Consider the following 22,282-nt stretch of genomic DNA (forward strand, 5'->3'; position numbering starts at 1 on the left):
ATTGTTGAACTTCGGAAGGACTGGTTGCAATTGGGGATCAAGGTTGAAGGAAAGGAAAATTGGAGGAACAAATATACACTGACAAATATGCCAGAGATCGGTGACAGAGAAGAATACAGGAAAAGATTAGAATGTTACCAGTGGAGCCGCCAGGAGAAACGGAAACTGAAGATCTCGGAAGAAGAGCGGGAGAGGAGAAGAGAAAGAAGGAAGAGGTTCTGGGAGAAGAAGAGGAAAATGCGGTGCACGAAGGGGTTACCCGTGGTCCTGCAGAGGCCGTAACGCAAGAAGAAGAAGAAGAAGAAGAAGAAGAAGAAGAAGGTGAACATTATTCATCGTTATTGGACCGTTTGAAAACAGAACTGCAAGAAACACACCGGCGATTGGACCGCAAAAAAGTCCTTTTCCATCACGACAATGCACCAGCACGCACCTCAGCAGTTGTGGTCCCAAAATTAATGGAAATAGGATTCCCACTCTTTAACATCCCCCTGTTCTCCAGACTTGTCTCCCTCGGACTTCTATGTGTTCCCCAATTTGAAGAAATGGCTGATGGTACAAAGATTTTATTTAAACGAGCAGGTGATTGCAGCAACTAATAGCTATTTTGCACACTTAGACAATTCCTATTATTCAGGAGGGATCAACAAATTAGAACAGCGTTGGATGAAGTGTATAAGTCTAAAAGGAGACTATGTAGAAAAGTAAAAAAGGTTTATTCTAAACACATAAGTAGTTTTTATTATTGCACGGACTTTTCAAACGCCCCTCGTAAACCTTGATCCCGTGGTTCGTTGACCGGTGGATGACAAAACAGAACGACTGTGGTTTGCTGCGGGCCATAGTTGTTCAGCCGTCACGGCACTGTGCGAGTCATCCGTATGGTTCAGGTCGTTAATGCGAGTGTCATAGCGCTCATAATCACTAGCAATGGAAAACATGATGTTTTGCCCTGTCCGAAGTTCGAATGCACTTGGATTAACATTTCTAACAGAGGCCGCTGGTCATTGTTTATTGTGATTCTCTGGACTACTTTTGTCTCAAGTTCCAGGAATACACAGTTTGCTGCTGGACATCGGCGTTAATGCAAGGTTGGTCTGAAGACGTGGCAAACAATTAAGGTATTGTCGCTACGTCGTTCTGCACTGGTGTATCATCCAAACCTTGGCGGGTATTTTCTGATTTCGCATAGGAATGTTCGTGGCACTCACGAGCACATGTTGACAGATGATGTCGACTTTGCTTAGTGAGGTATTGGTGAAGGAACAGTGTAGTTGAGCCCTTTGTAACGGTAGCAGTGTCGATGGCCTTGTCAAACTGACAGATTTTCGGCTAACAGCAAAATCGTGGCGCGACGTGGAAATTCTAGGTCACCACTGTTGGAAATGGGGTACTGGAGGTGTGATAGCGGAATAGTGAAGCAACATGATACTATTTATTGCTAAGCACAATATATATGAGTAGAGTAATCATTACATGCCTACAGAGCATACTAACTTCCCACTGGCTCACGGGCCAGAGATCCTCCTTTTCACGAATCAAGATTTTAATCCACCACAAGCCTACAGTAAATATGCCGTCTAATACAGAATGTTCAGTGTTTTTAAAAACTCACTGGGGACTGCATTTTGCAGGTTGTCAGTTGTGAAGTTCAGTAACTTCTACTCTAAATGTGAATGAATGCTAGTTATTTCTATCAAAATGTCAGAAGATTGTTTACTTTGTGCACTTTGGTTTGGCAGTGTGATTGGGAATAATATTCTGTGGAAATCCTATATTATACATAATCTGTTTTTTTGCATAAAACTATGCAGTAAGATCTAAACTTTTTCCCTGAGGGAAAACAGAATAATAATGCACACAGACAAATGGCTGAAAATGTACACAGTTGGTTAGATAAGTATGGCATGAAATAATGATTCCCCTGGCCTCTAAACTTCACATTAAAATATTACTCTGTGATTATGGTCTGTATTATATTGGCTGAGGCCCACTTGACTGTTTTTGACGCTTCTCAAGAGTTAGTAGTACTACTTTGCAACTGTATACGACCATTCACAATGAAAGCTAAGATATGGAAATCATTAGCATTTCAGAGCAACCAAACAAGTTGTGTTGGAAGAATGCCACCTACATTCTGTATGTAGGGAAAGTTTACGCAACCGATTGCTTATTCAGAAATAGTGTTTGAATGGTGGTTGCTTATGAGAAGATCGTGTTATGCCTCTTGTAAGGCGAAGAAAGTCTGTCACCACATTGCAGAATTAAGACAGCAATGGGATAGTGGCACCCAAAGACTGTGGTTTATAATTTTATGATATTGTTATCATTTTGGTTGGAATAACACGACTTGTGCAAATACAGAATAGACAGATTCGAGAGGGCCATACCACCATGCAGGATCTTAATAGCTCCATCTGAATAACACCTAAGAGAACCAATATATTGTTCACTCGACTGTACAGGATCATACAGCCAATTAACATTTGCTGAACCAGGTAATGAACTTGTTTGCAGCAAAGCAAGTATCCACATAGAAAGTGGTGCACTTGACAACAAATTGTTTACATAAATGGTACCATGTAGTCTTCTCAGATAAGTCCCAGTTCTATGTACATCATCATGTTGAATATATCCATTGTGGATGGTGCAAGGGGAGAGAATGTTACTAGCTACTATACATCACCATCACACTGACCTTACATCTCACATGATGTTATGGGTGCATGTGATTACACAACAGTCACCTCAGATTCGCATAGCTGGTAGTTTGGACAGCAGGCATTACATTTCTGGTGTGCCAAAGCCATTGTCTACTGTATCCTCAAGGTATCCGTGATGTTATCTTTTGAAGAAATAAAACGAGACTGCATGTTGTCCAAGCTGACCTGACCGCCTCAATACAGGTGGTGTTCGACTGATTCCCAGGCCAGCATGTGGTCCTGATCTCTCACCAACAGAAAACGTCTGATCATGGGTTGCTGAGAGATTAGCATGCTACCACTCAGCAGTCACTGCCATTGATGAACTTTGGCACAGCACTGGAGTTGCACAGAACAACATTCCTGTGTATGTTATCTGAGCTGTTTTACGTGAGACTCTGCAGAGGTAGAACCGTAGCTGCTGCCAGAGAATCCAGCCCAGTATCCTAAATTTATCACCTGTGGTAAATTCCCCAGAGTTTTTAATCATGTATTCTTTTTAATTTACTGTATACACACATGAAGTTAAACTCCTTCCTGAAGTTGATGTTTTAATGATATAAATGCAATGATTAGGTCAGAGGCAATCATTTGCCAAAATGGACAGGTTTTCAATGTTTTCGTCCAACTTTGGCAATCCAGTAGGCTGCTCGTAGCTCATCTTGCCCTGTTTGATTGTTGCAGTGTGCCGACGATGATGAAGTGGTGGTGCTTGCCGAGATCCAGAAGCAACCGTACCCGTACCGGCGGTGCAAGACCCCTACCAGCTTTGACACCTCCTCTGTGTCTAGCCGTGCCTCTGCGTCTGCTGTTTCTACCTCCTCCTCGACCTTCGAAGGAGGGAGCAAAGTGGCACCTCCGCGGAAAGCACACCGTCTTTGTCCCCGGCACCAAGAGTACTTGCGGTTGATGAACCTACAGCAGGTATGTCTAGCCATTCACGGCACTGTTAATAGAGTAGGTGCCATTTGCCTTTTAGGATCCTGTACACTGCTATCGTCTCTTCAGCAGGAGCTCTTAAGTCATAATACTGCCAATAGTTCTGCGAATATTTTGAAATAAAACTTGTTTTGCTGTCTCTGCATTGCCATTGGGGATGCTGCAGCTGTAGACTTTTCTTAAATAAAGTAATAAATTGTTCCTGATGTGTAAACCAGATTAAACAATCTTAGTTTGAATCTAGCTGCAGCAATCTAAATAATGTTCACCAACTGTAAGTTTTAAAGTTCAGTAATAATAGTTTATTTTTGTTTGTCATACACTGAATGCAGACTGGTAATTAACCTCATCAGCAAAATTAAATGGATTTAAATTGCTTGACTCCCCATATAGTGAGTGGATTGTCATACACTGAATGCAGACTGGTAATTAATCTCATCTGCAAAATTAAATGGATTTAAATTGCTTGAGCTCCCCATATAGTGGATTGTAAGCTCACTATATAATTAAAATATGGGAAACACAACATGTGCTCAAGTTCAAATACTAAACACACAAAGTAGAAGTACAGTAGTCACATGTTGGAATGATTCTAAGTGTGGATCAGTGCTGAAATAAATAGTGTCCCAGCTAAATAGAAACAGACAGAGTTATAGTTTGACTTGATGTAAGATCACTCTAACTTTGAACCAGCTTAAGATTAAAATGCAAATTCTACCAAACTACTGGCAGAATAAATCAGAGCACTGATTATTGTAAATTTTTCCAAGTCCCCACTGAGCTACCGCACAGAATATTTCTAAGTGTCACGACCATCATCACAGAAAAATTTCTATCCCCTAAAACAGCACTACATGATCAATGTCCAAACCAGCATAGGTCCTGCCTCTTCAACTCCATCCATGTGCGAACGAGCAGGATAGCCATCACCTTTTATAAGTTTGGTCCTCCCTACCATGGAAATACCAAATATCTACATCACTTAATGGCCAATGTTATTTACAAATTTTTATACAATAATTGAGTCTTAAAGCTAGGCACATAATCAGAAGTGCCCTAAAAAATCCAAATAAAATGACATATTACATTTGATTCTATGTTACAGTATTATAAAAAAAATAGCTGCTACGTGCCATATAGTGGAGACACCGAGTCGCAGATAGGCACAACAAAAAGACTGTCACAAAATAAACTTTCATCTAAAAAGGCCCTTGTCAAAAGTTGACGACAGACAGACAGACCCAAACACTCGTGCAACGCGCACACACGACTGCAGTTGTGTGTGTTTGGGGGCAGGCAGGGAGGGAGGGGGGGAACACAAATTAAGGAAACGTTGTGTGCTGTGTGTCTGTTGCTGTGCATATTATGATGCTACAGGTAAAATCTTCATCTTTTTTTCCCCATGCATCAATAATAAACTGTTCAAATTTTACATCATCCTCAGCAGTACTTCTCAGTCCACAGCATTTTGAAACTGGAACTTCAGTTATGGGCACCCTATATACACAAATATCACTTTAAAAACCATGCTAAAGGCCACTCCAGGCCCCTGTGAGTCCAGTCCCCTCTAGCGTTTGACCTCCATTTTTCAAAATTTTCCCTAAGAGTGAGCCAACTGGGGAAGGGCGCCTTACGTGGTACATAGTGTCCATCATGCACTGAGACCTCTTGCATCCTTCGTCGATTCCGACTGCACTTCCGCTCATTCTCCAGCTGTTGGGTGAGGTCACCCTCCAGGGTGCATTTTCCTCCATCGTCTGTGCAGTATCGCTTTCTGTGCTGTCGATGATGATTGACTTCTTAGCTCATTTGTGCCTCCATCACGGTAACCAGTCCATTGTGGTGAGACCGCCATGTACTCTGTTGGTTGTAGCCCCCTGACCACACAGGGATCACTGTGCTGATGCCTGCGCCATTAACTCCCCTTGTATGCCAAGAAGTAGATGCCCGTCACTCTGGGGCATCGGGACTCCCAGCAAATGCCATCCTGCCAGGTGGCCTTTGCTGAAGCTGTGTGGCATCCATGGAGAGAGCCAGTGGTCAGAGTGTGTGGCATCAGGGCGGATGACACACCATGAAGCATAGTACGTCATCTCTTGCTGGTAGTCAAACACCAGCAACTCTAAGCGGTCAAGGTCTAACTTCAGTGCTAAGAAATACAAGCCCAAATTGCCCCCCCCCCCCCCTTTCCCCAGCCACACCCTGGGCCATCATACACAATGGATGTCTATCGCAAAGCACTCTTCTGGTGGCAGCAGATGACCCTGAGGCGCAGACCGCCTCATTGAGTGTTTCATGCCTTCCCAGTCTCATGATCACATAATCCTCCAGTGGAATTGCGGAGGTTTTTTCCACCACCTGGCTGAGCTATGGCAACTGTTAAGCTTTAAACCTGCTTTCTGCATTGTCATCCAGGAAACCTGGTCTCCACCAATGCGGACCCCTGCCCTCCGTGGCTGTAAGGGGTATTACAGAAACTATAGCGATTATAATAGTGTGTCAGGTGAAGTTTGCATCTATGTCCTGAAATCTGTATGCAGTGAACCTGTGCCCTTCAAACCCCTCTTGAAGCTGTGGCTGTCAGGATAAGGACACTGCAGGAAATAACTGTCTGCAATGTTTATTTCCCTCCAGATGGTGCAGTACCCCTGAGTGTATTGGCTGCACTGATTCATCAACTCCCTAAACTTTTCCTACTATTAGGAGATATCAATGCACATAGCCCCTTTTGGGGTGGCACCATGCTTACTGGCCTAGGTAGGGAGGTTGAAAATTTACTTCCACAACTTGACCTCTGCCTCTTACATACAGGTGCCCTCCACACATTTCAGTGTGGCACATGACACATATTCGGCCATTGATCTCTCGGTTTGCAGACCTGGCCTTTTCACATCTATCCACTGGAGAGCACATGACTACCTGTGTGGTAGTGACCACTTCCCCATCTTCCTGTCACCCCCCGGCGTTATGCCCATGGACGCCTACCCAGATAAGCTTTAAACAAGGTACACTAGGAAGCCTTCACCTCTGCTGCCACCTCTGAATCTCCCCCACATGGTGCCATCAATGTTGTCATTGAGCAGGTCACTACAACGATCGTTTCTGCGGCAGAAAATGCAATCCCTTGTTCTTTATGGTGCCCCCAGTGAAAAACAGTCCCTTGGTGGGTGCCAGAAGTCGTTGAGGCAACTAAAGAGCATTGGTGATAGAGATGGGCAAACTCGTTCATCCTTAGGAACTAGTTCACTGCTGATCGTTATTTTTTGGGAACCTTTCATTTTTACTTGTTCACCGTTCATTTGTGCTTGGTATATGGTTCTTATGAAAAACTGAAAACTAGTAGTGTAGGTGACTGAAGGATGGAGGGCACCAAGAGGGGGCACTTGCCTCCCCTCTGGAGTATAGAATTTTTATTCATTATGGAATTCTTACACACTTTTAGAAGTAATTTCTGTGATTCTGCAGAACCTCTCAATTAGCCAACTGTAGCGTTATGTGGCTGATCTCAGGGAATGATATAGTGTGGAACACGGATAACTGGCCCCGAGTACAGACTGCTCGCCAATTACAGACGATGTGTTGCCTGTTATGAGCAGATACAACAAACAGACAAACATGTAATAATTAGGCAGTGAAGAAATAATAAGCTAATGCAAGCAACAATTGCAAAACAATTGATGACAATGTGTAGAGAGCTCGAGAAGAGAACATGAAAATCTCACGCGACGCGCATGGGCTGTAGCTCATGTAGTCTTGTAAACCTGTTGGTGGCTGTTTACCGACTTAATAGACCACAAGTCTCTTGTATAAAATTCTTCTACTACATAGCTATGCTATGGTGTAAACAATAATCGTTTACACCCTGTATATACTTCATGTTGTCTCTGAGTTCCTAGGCGAAGTAGAGACTTTATGGAAGCATAAAATAAAATGTGGTTTTCTCATCATACTTGCGTCACACGCTTAGTAAAAATTAGGTTTTTTTGTTGCATTATTAAAGTTAATGCAGCAATAATAATAATAATAATTAAGTTCGCAGTAATAAAGTTTTTGGTTTGAAAGCTCCTTCTGAACAAATGTTTTTGAGATAATAAGTAAATATGGTTTTATGGCAATCTGTGTCTTTTCAAATGGAGAGGCACCGCTTTTCCTACTGAGCCAAAATGACCCACAACCCACCTTTCTTTCTTTCTTTTTTTTTTTTTTTTTTTTTTTTTTTTTTTTTTTTTTTTTTTTTTTTTTTTTTGGAAAGAAACCAAACTAGCAGATTGGAAACAACCAAACTTAAAAATAATTAGAGCCTTCCTAAATGTAATGTTTTGTAAATGAAATATACACAAAAATCATTTTATATGAATCTTCTTACACTAAAAATTAAGCAAATTATTGAAAATTAGCTGCTATATCAAGTCGATGAAACCAAAAAATATATGAATAACTAAAAAAACTTGCCCTGTTATAAGTATGTCTTCTTCTGTTCATCGATATAATGAAGTGAGCTTATGTGCCGCTTTGTTACCTGAAAAGACGTACCTATTAGATACAATGTAATTTTCTTGTAATTTATGTAACTATAAAATACTTTTGGATTGCCGGTCATGGATGCTGAATAGCCAGAACCAAGTGCATGAACAGTTTGTAACACATATAAAATGGGTGAGCGCAGTGAACAAAACGAACAACTGGATACTGAACTAACTAGGAGCAATCGGCAGTAGAACTGAGACAGGTGGTCATGCGAAGAACGACGAGTGTGCCCGAGGGAGACCGAGACTGAGACGAGCACACGACCGAGGCTGAAACGAGAACTGCCAAAGTGACCACCGCGACCAAAGTGAACTATGAACCGATCATTCCTCGTTCCCAGGAACTATAAGTAGTCCGTCGTGACCGAAGTGAACTATGAACCGATCGTTCCTCGTTCCTGGGAACTATAAGTAGACCTCCATGACCGAAGTGAACTATGAACCGATCGTTCCTTGTTCCTGGGAGCTATAAGTAGACCGCCGCGACCGAAGTGAACTATGAACCGATCGTTCCTTGGAATTCATTCCTCGGTCCTCTCGTTCATCTTGGAGAACCATTCCTTTGCACCCGTTCGTTCACAAAGTACCCATCTCTAGTTGGCGAGCTCTACAGCAGTATAAGCGGCACCTTTCCCTAGAGCACCTAATAGCCTTTAATCAGCTCCATGCCAGCTTTAGCCATCTTATAAAACGATGGAAACAGGAGTGTTGGGAGAGGTATTTGTTGACGATTGGGTGCCATATGTCACCTTCCCAAGTCTGGAGGAACATCAGATGTCTTTTTGGTTACCAGACCCAACAGGTGTCCCTGGCAATTAACATCAATGGCGTGTTATCTACTGACGCAAACGCAAATGCCAAGCACTTTGCTGAGCACTATGCTCGAGCCTCTGTGTCGGAGAATTATCCCCCAGCGTTTTGCAGCCTCAAATGACAGATGAAAAGGAAAGTTGTCTCCCACAGTGAACCCCCATAACGCCCTATTTACAGAGTGGGAGCTCCTCAGAGCCCTTGCACATTGCCTTGACACAGCTCCTGGGCCAGGTCGGATCCACAGTCAGATGATTAAACATCTCTCGTCTGACGACAAGTGACATCTACTTGTCATCTTCAACCGGATCTGATACAATGGCATCTTTCCATCGCAGTGGCAGTAGAGCACCATCATTCTGGTGCTCAAACCCGGTAAAAACTGCTTGATGTGCATAGCTGCCGGTCCATCGGCCTCACCAACTCTCTTTGTAAGCTGCTGGAATGTATGTTGTGTTGGCAGTTGGGTTGGGTCCTGGAGTCACATGGCCTACTGGCTGCATGTCAGTGCGGCTTCCACCAGGTTCGCTCTACCACTGATAATCCTGTGTCCCTAGAGTCTGCCATCCGAACAGCCCTAACCAGGTGCCAACATCTGGTTGCCGTCTTTTTTGACTTACGTAAAGCATATGACATGACCTGGCGACATCATATCCTTGCCTGATTTTTATCTAAAACTTCCTGTTGCTCTGTACTTTCTGTGTCCAAGTCGGTGCCTCTCATAGTTCGCCTCCCATATTCAAGAGAATGGCATTCCGTAGGGCTCCATATTGAGTGTGTCTGTATTTTTAGTGGCTATTAATGGTCTAGCAGCAGCTGTAGGGCCATCAGTCTCACCTTCTCTGTATGCAGACGACTTACGCATTTCATACTGCTTGTCCAGTACTGGTGTTGCTGAGCAGCACCTACAGGGAGCCATTCACAAGGCGCAGTCATGGGCTCTACCCCACGGCTTCCAGTTTTCAGCTGCCAAGTCGTGTGTCACGATTCTTAGGACTGGTTTTCGATGCCCAATTGACTTGGCTACCTCACCTTTGTCAGCTTAAGCAGGCCCTCCGGTGCCTGAGCAACACCAACTGTGGTGCAGATTGCTCTACACTCCTGCAGCTCTACAGAGCCCTTATTCAATTCTGTGTTGACTATGGGAGTCTGGTTTACGGTCCGGCAGTGCCCTCAGCATTGCATTTACTCGACCCAGTGCACGACTGTGGCATTCGCCTAGCGACGGGAATTTTTAGAATGAGTCTGGTGACCAGTGTCCTGGTGGAGGCCGGAGTCCCTCTATTGAAGGTTAAGCATGCACAACTGCTGGCCAGTTACGTTGCACATGTTCATAGTTCTCCTGTGCATCCAAATTAATGTCTCCTTTTCCAAACCACGACGGTTCATCTCCTGCATTGGCGGCCCAGGTCAGGGCGTATGATTGCGGTTTGCTTCTGGTCCCTTCTGTCTGAACTAGAGACCTTCCTGTTACCACCTCTCCTCAAGGTCCATTCACATACACCTCCATGGTGTACACCTAGGCTGCAGATTCTTCTGAACCTTTTGCATTTCTCTAAGGACTCCGTTAGCCCTGCAGCTCTCCGTTATCACTTCCTCTCGATTCTCGACATGTACTGGGGTCATAAAGTGGTTTGCATCATTGGGTCGATGGCTGATGGTCACATAGGCTTTGCATATGTTCATGAAGGACATATTGAACAGCACTCCTTGCCAGATGGCTGCAGTGTTTTCACTGCAGAGCTGGTGGCCATATCTCATGCTCTTGTACACATCCGCTCATGCCCTGGTGAGTCATTTTTCCTGTGTACTGACTCCTTGAGCAGCCTTCAAGCTATCAACCAGTGCTACCTTGCCATCTTTTGGTAGCGTCCATTCAGGAATCCATCTATGCCCTGGAACGGTCCCGTCATTCAGTGGTGTTTGTGTGGACCCCAGGACATATCAGAATCCCAGGCAATGAACTTGCCGACAGGCTGGCCAAGCAGGTTATGTGGAAGCCACTTCTGAAGATGGGCGTCTCTGAAACTGACATGCATTCTGTCTTATGCTACAGGGTTTTTCGGCTTTGGGAGACGGAATGGCATAGCATTACTCACAACAAACCGCGTATCATTAAGGAGACTAAGAATGTGTGGAAGTTTTCCTTGCAGTCCTCTTGCAGGGAATGAGTTGTCATCTGCCGGCCCCGCATTGCCCATACGTGGCTAATGCATGGTTACCTCCTCTGTCACAAGGACCCACCTTGGTGTCACTGTGGCTCTCAAATGGTGGTCGTACACCTCTTGCTGGACTGCTCACTTTTAGCTTCTCTGTGGTGGACTTTTAACTGTCCCAGCACCCTACCTTCAGTATTGGGTGACAATGCCTCAACAGCAGCTTTAGTTTTACGTTTTATTCTTGAGGGTCGGTTCTAAGTGCATGTCCTTTGTCCCTCTGTGTCCTCCACCCTAGTGCTTATAGGCTGGAGGTTTTAATGTGTTGCAGAGTGGCTGGCTTTGCTTTTTATTTACATGATGAGCCAGCCATGGTAATCTGCTCTCTGGTTTTGATATCTTCTATGTGTTTCTTGCATCGCTCTGTGGTTTTCTTGTCCAGTTTTGTCCATTTTAGTGTGTGTTGCCCTTCTTTCATTCTTGAGGTTTTCTCCTTTCTTTCAACTGTGTTTTGTATGTCTTGATTATTTTATTACCACCCTTGTGAAATTATTTTAATTGGAATGAGGGACATATGACCTAGCAGTTTGTTGTCCCCACCCCCACTTTTAAACCAACCAACCAATCAACCAACCAAAGGTCATTCCAGACACTGTGCTACATATAAAATGCAAGATAGCTCATTGGTTTTATGTCTTAAAACAATGGTCTACTACCATGTTTTACAATTTTAGCCAGTGCAGGCATTTGCCCGCAGGGGAACAGTGACCATTAGAAATTAAAATTGTAGAACATCCACAAGTCACACATAACTACTTCTTTATTTTTACACGTTCCACTTTACCAATGCAAGTATCTTTAGGGCTGTGGAAATACGCTGTGTTACACTACCATATAATGAGATGTAACAGATTCAACATCTAGTGGGATAACTTACATTACATAGGCAAGGGCCACACATTACGAATATTGGGGTTTGTTTAGGGCCACTGTCATAAATAAAATGGAGTAAGTTGGTTGTGCATAGTTAATATAAACGCTCTGGTTAGGTACATTTTAAGATTAAACAGCAAGAGACATTATTTCTTGTTGAGCAAGTCAAAGCCCCATCAGTATGTGTTTTGTTAGAAACTACCTCCTGAAGCGTAATATAAAACGCTGTAATGCAAAAAACTCTAACAACACTAAACTGTGGCAAATCTCTGCTGCTTTTTCGGGTGTTCACACATTCAAGTCTAAAAAGCATATCTGGTCACAAAAATAATTTTAAAGTTACAAATTAAAATTTTAATTGCCACTTCTGTGGGCATTAATGCACACACATCATGTAGTTGTATATAACAGGTTGTTAATACCATTACAATTAAAATGTAAATGTCGTGTGACTAGGGCCTCCTGTCGGGTAGATCGTTCGCTGGGTGCAAGTCTTTCAATTTGATGCCACTTCGGTGACTGGCGTGTCAGTGGGGATGAAATGATGATGATTAGGACAACACAACACCCAGTCCCTGAATGGAGAAAATATCCAACCGAGCCACTAGTCGAACCCGGGCCCTTAGGATTGACATTCTGTCATGCTGACCACTCAGCTACCGGGGGCAGACACCATTAAAACTGACCTGTATGAACAGATTAAACATACCATTCAGACATGTGGCATGATTCCTCTTATGTGTAGAACTATTAGAGTGCAATATATGGAGAGGAAGTAAATAAACATACACATTGATTGACAACGTATATATTTGGTACACACATGTATTTGCATATACTCGTGATGGTGACAACTTTCAAATTGCATTGAACATTGATTTTTAAATCAGACAGCAATTAGCAAGATCATCCAGGTTTGCTCAAGGTCCATGAGAAATATTGGCCTCACAATGAACTTGGGATGTCGCACTAATTGCCTTGCCCAACATACATGGTGAACGCTCAGCTACATCCATGGCCAGGCAGCAAATCAGTATGGGAACAGAAAGGTACTGACTTAAGTCCTTAACTTTATTGTTTATTATCAAGAGCTTGACTGTATTTAAAGGTGCAGCTATGACATATTAAAATGGTCTGGAATAGTAGACAAGGCCTTTGCAGGATGTGCTAGAATTGTACTACAGTCGATGAGAGATGATTCGTGGCAGCCTGCAACACTCTTGCCAGCTTTCAACTGCTAAGCACAAATGGTTACTGGCAAAAACTGCAGTTGTTCATTGAGTCAGTGGTGTTGATAAACGACTGAAATCGTTCAACTTGAACAAAGGTCCAGGACCCAATGGAATCCCTATAAGATTCTGTACTGAATTTGTGACTGAAATAACTCCTCTTCTAACTGTAATCTGCCATAAACCCCTTGAACAAAAAATCGTTCCCATTTCTTGGAAAAAAAATGCAGGTTACATCCATCTCAAGAAGAGTAGTAGCAGTGGTCCACAAAACTACCATCCAATATCCTTGACATCCAGAGTCTTAGAACATTTTCTGAGCTCAAACAGAATGAGGGATCTTGAACAGAATGACCTCCTCAGTGCCATCCAGCATGGATTCTGAAAACATTGATCTTGTGAAACACAGCTCGCACTTTCCTCACATGACATACTAAAAAATTTGGATCAGGGCAGTCAGGTAGATGCAGTATTTCTTGATTTTGACTCAGCATTTGACTCAGTACCACAGCATTGCTTATTGTCAAAAGTGTGATCATATGGGGTATGAAGTGAAATTTATGACTGGACTGAGACTTTTTGGTAGGGAGGACGCAATGTGTTATCTCGGATGGAGAGTCATTGTCAGCTATAGAAGTTAACACCAGGGAAGTGTGTTGGAACCGTTGCTGTTCCTGTTGTATATTAATGACCTTGCAGACAATCTTATTCTTTTGCTTGTGCCTTGTCCCACAGTCTTTCGCAGGGTTGGCATTGTTACAATCGGATTTGGCATGGTTAATTTGAAAAGGGGGACCAGATGCCCTTCCTGCTGCCACCCCATACCCCCCCCCCCCACCCTCTTTCCCCCCGGGATGGAATCAGTGTACCCCAGCTGTCTGTGTCTATAGTTTAAACCATGAAAGGGTTGTGGGGACCAGCCCAGTATTCACCTAGTGGGACATCAAAAACCGCCTAAAAACCAAATCCAGGCTGGCCAGCACATCGGCCCATGCCGTTAATCCGCCGGGTGGATTCGATCCGGGGCCGACGCACCTACCCGAGTCCAGGAAGCAGTGCATTAGTGCTCTCAGCTAACCTGGTAGGTGATGACCTTGCAGGCAATATTAATAGTAAAAACAGGCTTTTTGCAGATGGTGCAGTTATCTATAATGCTGTATAAAATATTCAGTCAGGTCTTGATAAGATTTCAACTTGGTGCAGAAATTGGCAGCTTGGTCTAAACTTTCAGAAATGTAAAATTATGCACTTCACAGAATGAAAAAAAAAATGTATCCTATGACTATAATATCACTGAGTCACTGTTGGAGTTGGCCAACTCAAACGAACGCCTGGGTGTAACACTTTGTAGGGATATGAAATTGAATGATCACATAGGCTCAGTTTTGGGTAAAGGAGTGGTAGTCTGGTTTATTGGCAGAACACTGTTGAAGTGCAATCAGTCTATGAGTGAGATTGCTTACAAATCACTCATGTGACTGGTTCTAGAACACTGTTCGAGTGTGTAGGAACTGTAAAAATAGGTCTAACAGGGGATATTGCACATACACACAGAAGGAAAGCATGAATGGTAACAGATTTGTTCGATCTGTGGGAGAGTGTCAAGAGATGCTGAAGGAACTGAACTGAAAGACTATTGAAGATTGATGTAAACTATCCTGAGAAATCTATTAACAAAGTTTGAAGGACCGGTTTCAAGTGATGACTCTAGGAATCTACTACAACCCACTACATATTGTTCACTTCGGGATGATGTGGATAAGATTAGAATAATTACTGCACAAACAGAGGCATTCAATCAATCACTTCCCACGCCTTATATGTGAGAGGAACGGGAAGAAAATCTAATACCAGGTAGAATCGGATGTACCCTCTGCCATGCACTTAATGATGGTCTGAAGAATATAGGTGTAGATGTAGAGCCGTGACAACATTGAGGTGATTATGTAGAGATTTATGCAAAATAACATTGCTTGGTTGGTTGGGATAGGTGCATGAAGGAGCTGCACCAAACCGACATGTCACTTCAGGGATCTTCCCTCACCAACTCTACTGCAGCACCAGATGGAGTTCTTAGGAGACACTTCTGTGCTTTGAAAATTACCCTCCCTGTTAGTTGAGTTTCCCCAAAAATCATTAGCTTTTTTTACATCAGGAAACCATGCATACAGCAGATGACAAATCTACTTGAATTAAGACACTTTACTAATTCTAAAGTATGGATTTTCCAGTGAAGGTTGCAATCTATCTTTAGTCCCAAAAACTTCACACTTTCAGTGTCTTTTACTTCATTGTTTGAATAGACTATGTTGTAACTGGTGTAGTTCTGTGACAAATACTGAATAATATGTACCGAGTCCTGTCAGAATTTGATGATGATTAATTTGTTTTACACAAATTATAGATGATTTCATTAAATCCCTTTTCATAAAGAAAACTTGTACTACATTTTATTTCTACAACTATGGGATGCACAGAAAAGACAAACATAACGTTTTCTGACAATGCAAGCGAAAAATCATCATATATAGCAGAAGCAACAAGGAATCCAAAATAGAAACCTGTGGTTCAACATTGCTGATTGCTTCTAGGCCAAACCGATTTGCCAGATAGCAATGACTCTCCCTCATTTGAACTATTTCACATGCTGATGTTGCATCCTTTGATGTCAATGAGGCATACTGGTACTTGCTGTCATGTTTCTAGTTTTGTTTCTGGCTCTTCAGCGAATGTAACAGATTTACTCTGTCATCAGGATGAGAGAGACCCAACTGTAGTGAAGAGGAGATAATGAAATTAGTTGCTAAACTGACTATGGTTCAACTGATGTTTGGCTGAGATTGGTTGATTTGTTTGTGCTGATAGATTGATCTGTAAAGTAGCTCAAGTGCTAGGTTAAGATGAAAGGTAATAGTTGGTTGTGAGGTGGTGAAGTCAATGAATTTGAATGCCAAATAAAAGTTGTGGTAACAGATCAGCCTGTAGCATAGCCTAATGTTTATGTTTGTGCCATATTTATTTGCTAGATTTCAGCCGTATGCCAGTTGTGGCGTACTCATTTCAGTTGCTTGTAGAATGAGGGTAGACAGAATAGGTGGCTGTCTCCCCTCGCGATCTTTTTAACATTGTGCAGTGGAACAGCTATTAGCTTTGAAACCTAGGTAGTGCATCTCTTTTATGTGTGTCTGCTGGTTGCACAATAATTTCTGCCTTGTGAAGGTAAGCAAAGACCAGCAGTTTTTTCCTGTAATTTACTTATTTTCTTGATTTAATTCTCCTTTCTTGGGATTATTTAGTAAGTTAGAGTATCTTCTGCACAGTTCTGAAATTCTTAAAGTGTGTAAAAAATCTTGTCTTTCAGCCATTTTTTAATTTTCTTTTTAAAGAGGTTTAGTGAGAGACATTGTGCCTGTGGAGGTAATATATTAATATATTAAATGGATTCATACTTATATATTCATAACTCTACTGTAGCTTCTGAGATATGGTTTTAGATCTATTTACCTAGATTCTCAATGAGTATTACGTCAATGTGCAGATTGCTTTAGGCTATACTTGTTTGTTCTACTTTTCTTCTATGTGGAAAGCAGGAAGAGTGTTCAGTAAAGAAGTAATAAATTGAAATGTCACATCTGATGCTGTAGTTTTACTGCATGGACAGCAAAAGAATAGTAAGCGATAAACTTTCCTTTCATCGGTTTGTGGGGGGTGTCTGCGAGAATTTTTTTTTTTTTTTAAGGATTTGAAATTAAGTGTAAAGTTTGTTGCAGTTTGCTGAGTGCTCAAATACTGGATGAATGAAGTATGGATATTTACTGGCCGTCAGTTATGCTGCCTCGAGATAAAAACACAGTTTCTAACAGTAATATTGATTTTATTGCATCAAACTTTTATCATGAGATTATACCTTTTTCTGAGTAGATCATGACAGCATTTTAAATTCAGTAAATAAACGTGCGAAATAATGAAAATCAAGTTTTTGTTGCCCCTATACTGCAAATGGTACTGGGTTCTGGGTTCCAGGATAGCATTTTAGTAATGTAGGTAATAATGCCATATTGCTCCCGTTTCTGTAGTAATAGTTTATTGTTTACACAATCAAATGCCCTAGTATGATTGGCAAAGGCCAGGATGGGGTTTGAAAGGGCACGGTCGACTTCCTTTCCGGTCCTTCCCTGATTGAATGAGACCATTGACCTCACTGTTTGCTCTCTTCCACCAAATCAACCCAACCTAGTATGACAATTAGTGTGGCTTCATTTAGGTAATTTTCATCCAAAAGAGCTTTGCTCAAAAGAAATAATACCTTCAGTATCTTTGACTGTTGACATTTGCAGCCTGAAACCATACTGAGACATAGTCAGGAAAACACATCAAGAAAAGTTTTGCGTCACCCCGGTTCCCAGAACTCCTGAAAATAGACGTTGACTGTGGACATTGTATCACAGACACAGTCCTGTTAAGTGTTCAGAGGCATCACTAAACCCGCCCAAAGATGTAAACAACCATGCATGAGCAGCGCCTATTAGATGGACGTGGTCCGACAGCCAAGCACTTCCAGTCATTCCACCAGGAAGGAGGTACACGACTCATGTTGTCTGTAGTTCAACTATGCCTAGATGGTCAGTACCATGGATGAATCACATTTGCATTGTTACTTTGTGCCAGGAAGGGCTCTCAACAAGAGAAGTGTCCAGGCATCTCGGAGTGAACCAAAGTGATGTTGTTCGGACATGGAGGAGATACAGAGAGACAAGAACTGTCAATGACATGCCTCGCTCAGGCTGCTCAAGGGATACTACTGCAGTGGATGACAGCTACCTATGTATTATGGCTCAGAGGAACCCTGACAGTAATGCCACCATGTTGAGTACTGCTTTTCGTGCAGCCGCAGAATGTCGTGTTAATGACTCAAATTGTGCGCAGTAGGCTGCATGATGCACAACTTTACTCCCGACGTCCATGGTGAGGTCCATCTTCGCAATCACAATATCATGCAGTGTGGTACAGATGGGCCCAACAACATGCCAAATGGACCGCTCAGGATTGGCATCACGTTCTCTTCACCAATGAGTGTCACATATGCCTTCAACCAGACAATTGTTGGAGACATGTTTGGAGGCAACCCAGTCAGGCTGAACACCTTAGACACACTGCCCAGAGAGTGCAGCAAGGTGGAGGTTCCCTATTGTTTTGGCGTGGCATTATGTGGGGCTGACGTACACCGCTGGTGGTCATGGAAGGCGCTGTAATGTCTGTATGATACGTGAATGCCATCCTCTGACTGATAGTGCAACCATATCGGCAGCATATTGGCAAGGCATTCGTCTTCATGGATGACAGTTCGTGCCCCCATCGTGCATATCTTATGAATGACTTCCTTCAGGATAATGACATTGCTCGATTAGAGTGGCCAGCATGTTCTCCAGACATGAACCCAATCGAACATGCCTGGGATAGATTGAAAAGGGCTGTTTATGGACAACGTTACCTACCAACCACTCTGAGGGATCCACACCAAATTGCTGTTGAGGAATGGGGCAATCTGGACCAACAGTGCCTTGATGGACTTGTGGATAGAATGCCACAACAAATACAGGCATGCATCAATGCAAGAGGACATGCTACTGGGTATTACAGGTACCGGTGTGTACAGTGATCTGGACCACCACCTCCGAAAGTCTCACTGTATGGTGGCACAACATGCAATTTGTGGTTTTCATGAACAGTAAAAAGGGCAGAAATGATGTTTATGTTGATATCTATTCCAATTTTCTGTACACATTCCGGAACTCACGGAACCGAGGTTATGTAAAACTTTTCTTCATGGGTATATAATTAATTGACATGTACAGACATGTTTGCTGTTGTATGTAACATTGGTAATTATAGAAACCAGAGCAGTTGGCTGATAATTAATAATACAGGTTTTGTTGGCTAATTTGTATAGGGGAACAGCTACTGTCTTCTTTATATATTCTGAAAAATGACCACTAACAAAGGTCCGATTATTAACGTGCACTGAGCCAATTTCTGATTTGTGTTATGTTTTCAAGCTCATGTAAGCTATTTTATCTGCAGTTTCACTTTTTATCCTATTATGATTGATCATAACTAACAATCTTAGTTTCTGCAAATGATGTGTGAACCACTTATGTAACATTTTGTGCCCATGTCTCCTTGCTTTAGATTTATTACATTTTATGGTCATTGGGCGGGAGTATCAAAAATTTCGAGAGATTGGTAAATCATCAAAATGTTTGGAGTAGTGATAACATTATTCCAGTTCAGTACCTTAACTGTATCCCTGAAGCTGTTAGTACTCTTATCATTTAGGTGCCTAACATAATGAAACTGTCCATAATATTCCTCTGACTTTTTAATTGTTAATTTGATCCATATAACTTGTTGGTTTGACAGATTATCAACATTAAGTACCTTAGTTTGAAGCCACTTTTACCCTTCTAATAGAATTATCAAGGCAGGAAAGATGCCTTGTTGGTCTGCAATGAGATGTTAATGTATTAAGCAAATTAACTTTCCTGTATGCCTTTTTTTTATTAGTTAGAAGTTTAAATCAGCAAAAAATTAGTATCTGGTATCTGGCATTTTTTTTATTTTATTTTTATATTTTTAATAATAGAGAATGGATTTTTCCAAAGTATAAATTGTTCTGCATCAGTATCAGGAGAATGTTATGTACAAACAGTTGTGAACTTTACTATTGACAATAGAATGACAGCTGCTACAAATACACTTTCAGCACACAAATAACTAACATCCAGCACTATATACTTCAAGCATAGCAGTTAGTGAACTGCTTATAGATGTTTACTCTGAAGGTATTGGTATATCAGAGCACAACTTAAATAATTTGAGAATTCAGAGGCTTCCTTTACCAGGATACAGATTAGCTACCTGTTTTTCAAGGAGTGCCTTGTGGGGTGGGGGAGTGGCCATGTACCTTAAAAAAAAAAAAAAAAACAGCATTTGAGTCCATAGACATATCATGGCACTGCACTGAACAGGTATTTGAATGTTGTGCAAGGGCAGTTGATTTAATGAATCTAAACTTCTAATTTTCATTGTTTATAGGTCCCCTAATTCTGACTTCAGAGCATTTCTGCTCAAGCTAGAGAGGGTTCTTGCTTCACTTTATAGGAAGTACCAGAAATTAGTTATATGTGGTGACTTCAATATCAATTTTGTATATGATTGTGCAAGAAAAAGGATGTTGGCAGATCTCCTAAATTCATATGATCTGATGCAGGCCTTTTTTTTCCTTCTAGGGTGCAGGGGAACAGTAGCACAGACATAGACAATATTTTTATTCATTCTTTATTGCTAGATGGGCACTCTGTTAGTAAAAGGGTGAATGGCCTTTCAGACCATAATGTACAAATTTTAACACTAAAAGGCTTTTGTACTCAAACATACGTCACCGATACACTACCATTTGTGGAAATTGCAACACCAAGAAGGAAATACATGATTCATTTTATTTAATACCACCGGTTAGGTATATGGCAAGTAACAAATGATTACCTTTTCAAATCTGTACTTGTCCTTTGAGCCCTATTATTCAGTATGTCGTGTGTCCACCATGCTCTGCAATTAGAGCTGCTATACGCCATGGCATTGGATCTCTAAGGTTCTGAATATGTTCCTGAGGGATTTCCGTCCACGCAGTTTGTATCCGAGCCCACAAATTCATGACACCAGTTACTGGATGACTGTTACGCACCAGGTGCCGACCAGCCATATCCCAAACATGTTCGATGGGCAACATGTCCACGGGAAAATGCCGGCCAGGGAAGCAATGATACCCGTTGCTCTTCAAAGAAGGTCTGTACATTCCTCGCAGTATGTGGCCGGGCACTGTCCTGTTGAACTGTGGCCTGTGGAGATGCCTGAAGCAGGGGGGAGTACCTCAGGCTCCACAACTTCCTTTAGGTAACGATTGCTGCTCAAAGTGCCCGCAATACAGACGAGGCGAGATCAGTTGTTGTAACCAATGGCACCCCAAACCATCGCACCTGGTGTTTGTCCACTATGCTGCTCCACAATGCAGCCCTCAAGGTTGTGTTCACCACGGTACTGCCAGAAACGTATGTGGGCGTCACTGTAGGACACATTGAAGTGGGACTCATCCGAAAAGATAACATGTTTCCACTCGGCACCCCAGTGACGGTGTTCACGTGCCCTTTGCAGTCGGAGGAGCATGTGGTTTCTGGAAAATGGAAGCCGACGTAATGGCATGCTTGCAACCAGTTCAACCTGCAGCAGACGGCGACAAACCATCGATGCAGACAAGTTCACAACTGTTGCAGTACTCCAGCGATGAGCCAACACTGTAGATGACACTGTATGGTCCGTAATGGCCATGCGGACAAGATGACTGTCATCCCATGTTGTGTGGTCATGTTTCATGGTTCAGTTCCCACTTGTCGCTATGTACGACCTTCCTCTATCCACTGCTTCCACACATGCATCACTGCCGTAGCAGCATGCCCTGCGTGAGCTGAAATGTCATGGTATGACAACCCCGTTTCCCAGAGACTGATCATTCTGCCCCATTCGATCTCGCTCACATGTCAGTATGGCTCCCTTTGACATCGACCTTGTGTGGCAGCTCTGCACTGACTACACTAGGCACAACACCGACCCTGCCTACGTGTACCCCATCTCATAGCAAAACTTACAACGTATTGCTTGCACACCTGTTGCCATTTCCACCAAGTGTGGCGCTGTTTGTGTAATTCCTTCTTGGTGTTGCACTTTTCACAAATGGCAGTCTAATTACAAACTATGTAATAAAGTTAATCCAACAGAGATTTTTTTTTAACTCATCAAGGAACAACAGTGGCAGGATGTTTATACTCCTGATAACATAGATGACAAATATAATGCTTTCCTTAACACATTTCTCATGCTCTTTGAGAGTTGCTTTCCATTAGCACATTTGAATGGGTACTAGCAGTAAAATG

The 22,282-nt window shown here is 42.4% G+C and overlaps 1 protein-coding gene across 1 annotated transcript in view; it reads left to right on the forward strand.

The window, feature by feature from the left end:
* Positions 1-22,282, forward strand: part of LOC126161250 (uncharacterized) — a 249,085-nt gene that overhangs the window by 218,441 nt on the left and 8,362 nt on the right. Inside the window, exon 4 of the mRNA XM_049916989.1 lies at positions 3,387-3,626. Coding sequence (XP_049772946.1) covers positions 3,387-3,626 — 240 coding nt within the window. The remainder of the gene's footprint in view (positions 1-3,386; positions 3,627-22,282) is intronic.

The sequence above is a fragment of the Schistocerca cancellata genome, chromosome 2 (genome assembly GCF_023864275.1).
Source record: "Schistocerca cancellata isolate TAMUIC-IGC-003103 chromosome 2, iqSchCanc2.1, whole genome shotgun sequence".
Taxonomy (NCBI): Eukaryota; Metazoa; Arthropoda; class Insecta; order Orthoptera; family Acrididae; genus Schistocerca; species Schistocerca cancellata.